Source organism: Thunnus thynnus, chromosome 3 (genome assembly GCF_963924715.1).
Source record: "Thunnus thynnus chromosome 3, fThuThy2.1, whole genome shotgun sequence".
Taxonomy (NCBI): Eukaryota; Metazoa; Chordata; class Actinopteri; order Scombriformes; family Scombridae; genus Thunnus; species Thunnus thynnus.
Genome location: NC_089519.1, coordinates 37,504,630 through 37,511,755, shown reverse-complemented (window position 1 = coordinate 37,511,755; position 7,126 = coordinate 37,504,630). Strand labels below are relative to the sequence as shown.

The 7,126-nt window shown below is 38.4% G+C and overlaps 1 protein-coding gene across 1 annotated transcript; it reads right to left on the bottom strand.

Moving 5' to 3' along the window:
- Positions 1 to 552: 552 nt before the first annotated feature.
- rrp36 (ribosomal RNA processing 36) lies at positions 553 to 6,547 on the bottom strand. The gene is made up of 8 exons (XM_067585719.1): positions 6,418 to 6,547; positions 4,892 to 5,284; positions 3,303 to 3,438; positions 3,150 to 3,216; positions 2,960 to 3,064; positions 2,795 to 2,872; positions 2,576 to 2,693; positions 553 to 1,768 (listed from the first exon to the last, which is right to left on the bottom strand). Exons 2-8 carry the CDS (start codon positions 5,277 to 5,279, stop codon positions 1,614 to 1,616), a joined length of 1,047 nt encoding a protein of 348 aa, XP_067441820.1. The 5' UTR covers positions 5,280 to 5,284; positions 6,418 to 6,547; the 3' UTR covers positions 553 to 1,613.
- Between the last annotated feature and the right edge of the window lie 579 nt (positions 6,548 to 7,126).

The window sequence follows — 7,126 nt, the reverse complement described above, 5'->3', positions numbered from 1 at the left end:
TCTTTGAACCAGAACCTTTGAAGTGTCGTCACTGAGATGAGCTGCAGTGAAGTCAGTGGACGAGTCTGTTTAGCATTAAATTCCCTCTTTGTTTCCCTGTTGAGCTGCAGGTGGAAGTTTAGTAACAAAAAGAGGAACTTTGGCACTAAAAAGACTGTAACGTTGAAAGACGTTACAGTCTTTTGACTGTACTTGATTTGACTCACTGTCTCAGTCTCAGAGAGAGTAATGTTGGTTTAAGACACACTTTTGTGAACTCGTCCTTTAAAACACAGCTGCAGCAGGTAAAACTGATTTAGATGTTTCACGTAACAAACACTGACGATGATGATGAAATGTCCCCAGATCATAAATCACTAGTGTCTCGTTGTCCTCTGAAGTGTGTTGAGCTGCTTGTATCTTCTGTCCTGCAGCTCCCTCTGCTGGCCGATCTACCACACTGCAGGTCTGTATTAATTAAACACCTGCTGTTGATGGACTCGACAAAATGAAGAGTAATCGTGAATGGTGGTGAAACAGCTGCAGGAACCAACAGAAAACAATAAAATAACCTTAAACTTTTTGAAAGAACATTTTTTTAATTGACTTTAATTCTGGAGTCACAGTGTGATTGCATCATTTCCTGCTAGTATAAAACAATGTAGTTTGCTGGTTTCATGAAGATTAGTATTATTATTATTATATATATATATATTATATAAATAATGAATTAGATTAATATGCAGGATGAATTCTGGGTAAATATTTTCTATTGTACCTCATGTGTGACAGTGTTCAAACTCTTAAAACAGGTTGGAGACATCAGGAAAACTTTAGAAATGAATATTTGCATATTTATAGATTCAGGATTTTTCAGTGAGGGACAAAGAGGAGATGATGTTTTCACGTCATTGAACTTTTTTTTTTTTTTTTTTTTTTTTTTAATAGGAACAAAAAAAGATATTAGAGACATTTTCTAAGCAGAGTGTTTGTTCTGATCTTTAAAAAAAAAGACTGACTGGAAACGCTTGAGGAAGAAACGTTATGAGGACGTTTTACAGGGAACATTCAGTGACGGAAAAGCAAGAGAAGAATATAAAAACAAACATGTTATATACAGTTCAGAGTTGGACAGCAACACAGAGACGCCATTTACATCCGTATTAGATGAACAGTTCGACTCGTAGCTGATTTTATAAAAGTTCTCCAACTTGAGGAAACATTTCTCTACATGATAAACACTCAGTGATGTTTGAGAAACACCGTCTCAAACACCCTTCCAACCATCTGGATGAAAATAGAGAGTTTAAACCGCTTTCTGAAGCTCGGACTTGGTGGCAGCTGCTGTTTATCTGGACAGAAAGACGTCGTTACACAGTTTGAAGCAGAGACTGGAAAACTCTCACTGACGGTGTGTTCACTGACACCCTTTCACCAGGAGCGCTCAGACGTCGGAGCGTCCCTGAATGCACCACACATTTTTCAATAAAACATATTTAAAAACTTTTGACAATAATATAAAGTTGATTCAGTTCTTCATCCATCAGGACCATCAGTCTGTCCGTTACTTCCCTTACACGCGGCGCCCTGCAGCTTCTTCTTCACGTGTTTTTTTTTTTTGGTCGTCGAACGCCTCACGCAGTCTTCTTCTTCTGCTGCATCTGCTTCGGCAGCTTCCTGCGGTCTTTGCCGGCGTTCCTCTTCCTCTTCTTGCTCAGGAAGTTCTCCAGCTTGCCGCTCTTCTTCAGCTCCTCGTATCTCTCAGCCAGCTGCAGCTTCTTCTTCTCCGCTGGAAAAAAAAAACAAAAAACAGATGATTTAGTTTAGAAACTCAACGAGTCGTCTGATCAAAGAATCACAAAGATGAGGTTGTTTTCATATTTACAGAATTTTTATAACCTTTTAAAGAGTTTTTATGTTCAACCAACAACTTTTAAGGATTAGCATCTCAATATATTCTAGATTCCTCCCTGCCTTCATTGATTTCCTGTTTTATCACATATTTAAACATATTTAAACATATTTAAATATTAATATTTAAACATGGTTTCGCTGCTTTCTTTTTCTTTTTTCATCATCTATATTTACTTGTAAAGCATTTTGAGTCACAAACAGGATATTAAAACACTTTCTAGCACATTTCTCTCAGATTATTATCTTTTAATCAAATGTTTTGTAATATTGTTCATTTCATTAATTAAAACTTTATTTAATCAGGTTGTCTCAGTGCAGATAGCACCTAGTTCATTACAGTGTCTGTATATTAAGTGGGGACACTTGTGATGAAAGACTTCTTAAACACATTTTGAGTTTCCAGAGAGACTCTACGGCGCCTCCTGGAGCTCAAAGGCTCAGACTGGCAGCTTTCTGCCAGGAGACACTTCCTTCCTCATCCTTTCTGTAAAGAGCTGAATCAAGACCGACTATTCTGCAACCATTAGAACCATCCTGGAACGTTTATTCAAGTGATCAGGTGTCCCAGACAGGAAGTTAAAGTTCTCCTGGAGCTCTGAGACGTTTAAATCTTGTTTCATACAGATAATTAATTATTTCTTGATGAATCTGATCAGTTATTCATGAACGTGTGTCGTCTTACATTTCTTGAGGAAGAACGGTCGTTCGCCCTGATTGGCTCGCTCTCTCTGCTGCCTCTTGAACTGCAGCTCTCTCTCTCTCTGCTGCTCTCGGCTCTTCCTCGCTCGCTCCTGGTTCTCCTGCACAGAGAGAGAGAGAGAGAAGTTCACACACGTTTAAAAAAACCGGACGCCGCCCGCCGTCATCGGACCGCACACAGGAAGCCCCGGAGGAGACTCACCATCCTCTTCAGCAGGAACTGCAGCTTCTCCTTCCTCTGGCCGCTCGTCTTCGTCTTCTTCAGCTTCTTCTGGACGATCTGCGGACAAAACAGGAAGTGAAGTTAACGTCCTGACTGATGGAAGCACCTCTACACCAGCAGCAGCAGCAGCAGACGTTCTCTCACCTCTTTCTCTCTGTCTTTGATGTCATTGATGAATTTATACGTCTTCTCAAAGATCTCAGCCTTGTATTCTCCCGACAGGTCGTCAAATCGAGGATCTCTCAGCGTCTGCAGCACAAAAAAAACAGAAACACGTGAGAAAACGTCTTCTCATAAACACACAAGCTCAGCTCTGCAGGTTTGCTTCACTCACTGGTTTCCTGACTGGGACGACCTGACGCAGGAACGGTGCTGGTTTCTTGGATGAAATCTCCATCGGCCTGAAAACAAAAGACACGGAACGTAAGAACACGCGTGATGAAAGTGTTGAAGGTTCAGCAGCTGAGCGAGCGGAGACGCTGCTCACCTGTTCTTGTTCAGTCGCTTCTTCTTGCTGCTCTGGTGACTCTTGCCGTCGTTGCCGTAGGCGACCTCGTTGTAAACTTTGGTTCCGACTTTGTTCTGCAGCTTCATGATGTCCTCAAAGGACATGTTGGACAGTTCTGACACAACAGAGTCGATAAGTTTAATTTACATGAAAACACTCATAAAACAGAGTTAAATATGAATCAGTTCATCATTTTAAGTCATTTCTTAAAGAAAAAAAGTAAAAATTCTCTGATTCCAGCTTCTTAAATGTGAATATTTTCTGGTTTCTTTAATCTTTATGACAATAAACTGAAGATCTTTGAGTTTTTGATGACGTCATGTTGAGCTTTAAGAAACACTGATCGACATGTTTCATCATTTAATGACATTTTATAAACCAAACGACTAATCGATTAATCGAGAAAATGATTCACAGATTCATTGATAATCAAAATAATCGTTAGTTGCAGCTCTAGTAGATCAATAAACAGAAAATTAATCAGTAACTGATCATCGAAATCGTTTCAGACATTTTTTTAAAGCAAAAATATCAAATATTTGCAGGTTTCAGTTTCTCAAATGCAAACATACATTTCCACTATTATTTATATTCATAAAGAAAATAAACTGCAGATTAATTGATAGAGAATAATCGTTAGTCACAGACATCGATTAAATGTTAGTTTAACAGCAGTTTTCTTCACATCAGCTGCTACGATAGTTTATCTCATTAAATCTCAGCCGTCAGTGGATCAGAAAGCTTTACAGATGTTAGCTTTGCTACGCTAGCTGTTTCCCTTTGTTTACAGGCTTTGTGCTAAGCTAAGCTAAGCTAAACTAAACTAAACTAAACTAAGCTAAGCTAAGCTAAGCTAAACTAAACTAAGCTAAGCTAAGCTAAGATAAGCTAAACTAAACTAAGCTAAGCTAAGCTAAGCTAAACTAAACTAAGCTAAGCTAAGCTAAGATAAGCTAAACTAAACTAAGCTACGCTAAGCTAAACTAAACGAAGCTAAACTAAACTAAGCTAAACTAAACTAAGCTAAGCTAAGCTGCTTCATGGTGACTGTATAGACCTGCTATCAGTTACTAACTGTTCTTTTAAAATAAGGTGAAGAAGTGAAAGAATGACGTTCACACTGATGTTTTCTGTTTATTCACCTTAAAATATTTAATTTACCGTCAAAAATCGTCACACATGAGAAGCTGAAATCAGAAATATTTGACTTCTTCTTTGAAAAACGACTGAAACGATTATTTGATCATCAGAGTAGCTGCAGATTGATTTTCTGTCGATCAACTAATTGATTAATCGTTGCTCTACTTGAAATTGTAGATGAATTGATTATATTGACGTCGATATAAACCAGATCTGATCAGAACATTTGATCCATTGATATGAACTGTAAACAATAAAAATGTCGGTTTATGATTTAAATAACTGAAAGAACATTTATATTATTAGTAGATGTTAATATTCAAAGATAAATTAAACTATCTGCATTTTTAAAGTATTATTTATATAATATCAGTTATTGATGTTTTTAAGTTATTATCTGTATTATTAATATCAGCAGATAAACTCACCGTTCTTAATGTCTTCTCTGGTTTGGATCTCACTGCTACCACCAACATCCTCTGGCTCTTCATCATCATCATCCTCCTCCTCCTCCTCCTCCTCATCAGAGGCTTCACTGTCTCTGTCCTCTTCTTCATCCCCTTCAACCTCCTCCTCCTCCTCCTCCTCCTCTTCAACATCAGACCCTTCCTCCTCGTCACTGAATTCCTCCTCTTCCTCTTCTTGGCAGTACTGCTCTCCTTCCCCACTCATTCCTCCTCCTCCTCCTCCTCCTCCTCTCTTGGTGAGCAGTGTGAAGTTCTTCTCCACATCAGAGTCTTCATCATCGCTGCTGCTCGCCATGTTTTTCTTCTCCGTGACCGCCGGCGCCCGTTGCTGCTTCTGTCTCCCCGTCATGACGACTGACGAAGAGAAGAACAGATGAAATGTTAAGATGATGAAGGTTCAGGACGGAGGAAGAAACATTTCTGACGTGACGCTGAAAACACAAAACCTTTAAAATCCAACACGCTGTTGTGATGTAACTTCCTGTCATTAACAGCAGCGCTGCAGGCGGAGGTACTGATTGAGTTTTACCATGTGATGCTACTTTATACTTCCACTTACAAAAAGCAGTGTGTAGTCGGGGTCACATTTCACATGTCTATGAGTTGTTAACAGCTCCACCAAATAGTGATTTTTCCCTCTAAACTTCTCACATGCTTTCATTTCAATAAATGTTCAAATGATCCAATATTTCAGCAAAAATCAAAGATTAGAGAAAAAGTCCAAAAACTGAAAACAGATTTGTGTATCAGAACTTTGTTTTTTCTTCTTTCCTCTCCCATTAATCATCTCACCACCCCTCAGATTTATCTGCTGACCCTTTGGAGGGGCCCGACCCCTAGGTTGGGAACCACTGGACTAAACTAGCTAACTGTATATAAAGTAGTGTAAACTAGCTCCACCTCCAGCAGCTACAACAGTAACATGCTGCTCTAACACTGATGCTTCACTATTAATAATCTAATGATGTCATATATAATAATATATCAGTCAGAGGGACCAAACCACTACTTTTACTGCAATACTTTAACTACATCAAGCTCATAATACTTATGTACTTTTACTGCAATACTTTAACTACATCAAGCTCATAATACTTATGTACTTTTACTGCAATACTTTAACTACATCAAGCTCATAATACTTATGTACTTTTACTGCAATACTTTAACTACATCAAGCTCATAATACTTGTGTACTTTTACTGTAATACTTTAACTACAGAGCCGGAAACTCGCCACCAAACCAGACAGTCAGTAGTTCATCGAGGCGGCGGTTGAGTGTAAATTAAAGTTATTAGTTATCAATAAGACAAACTCTTGGATTCTGCCTGCGTGGTTTTTTGTTGGTGAATCATTTTCATGTCGAAATAACTGTTAAATGTTACAGATGAAAGGAAACTCTCTGTTAGTGTGTTTACTGGTTTCACTGGTGAACCAGAAGCTGTTTAACAGGCAGATTTACGACACAAACACACACTGAGACTCACCGACTCACTGCTGGCAGCGCAGATCCAGTAAAAGCGTCTATTTCTTCATATAAAGTCCGGTGTTGCTGAGCTCCATTATCCACGTGTGTGCGCGTGAAGGCTGCACGTGACACTCCAAACATAAAACACACTTCCGGGTTCAAATTAAAAGTCATCATTTTATTTTTTCCATGTTTCCCACAAGCTGCTTCCGGTGTTTATTTGTCTTTATTCGTTTATTAGTCATGTTTCTACCACAGCTGGTTAGTTGTTAAATTATTTACCAACTCTTTTGATAATCAATTAATCACTTTGAGTCTTTTTTTCCAGGAAAAAACGTCCAAATTCTCTGATTCCAGCATCTTAAATATGAATATTTTCTGCTTTCTTTAGTCTCTATGACAGTCAACTGAATAATTTTATGTTATGGACAAAACAAGACATTTGATGACGTCACTTCGGGAAACGCTGATCAACATTTTTCACCATTTTCTGACATTTTATGGATTGATTGAAAAAACGATCAACAGATTAATCGATAATGAAAATAATAATTAGTTGTAGCTCTAGTTTCTACCACGATAGTTTATTTTTTTACGCTGTCATTTTGTAGAAACTGTAAACACTGCCTACTTCCTGTCTCGCAGCTTTTACTTCCTCTTTGGGAGAAACTCTGTCATGCGCAGTGCTGCTCTCTGCTGGCCAGATCATCAACGATCAATCTGTTTTT

Coding starts and splice junctions, on each gene's coding strand:
- rrp36 (XM_067585719.1), bottom strand. CDS start 5,279: ATGACGGGGAGACAGAAGCAGCAACGGGCGCCGGCGGTCACGGAGAAG. Junction 3,217..3,302: donor AAGCGACTGAACAAGAACAG/GTGAGCAGCGTC, acceptor TTTTGTTTTCAG/GCCGATGGAGATTTCATCCA. Junction 1,769..2,575: donor ACCGTTCTTCCTCAAGAAAT/GTAAGACGACAC, acceptor TTTTTTTTCCAG/CGGAGAAGAAGAAGCTGCAG.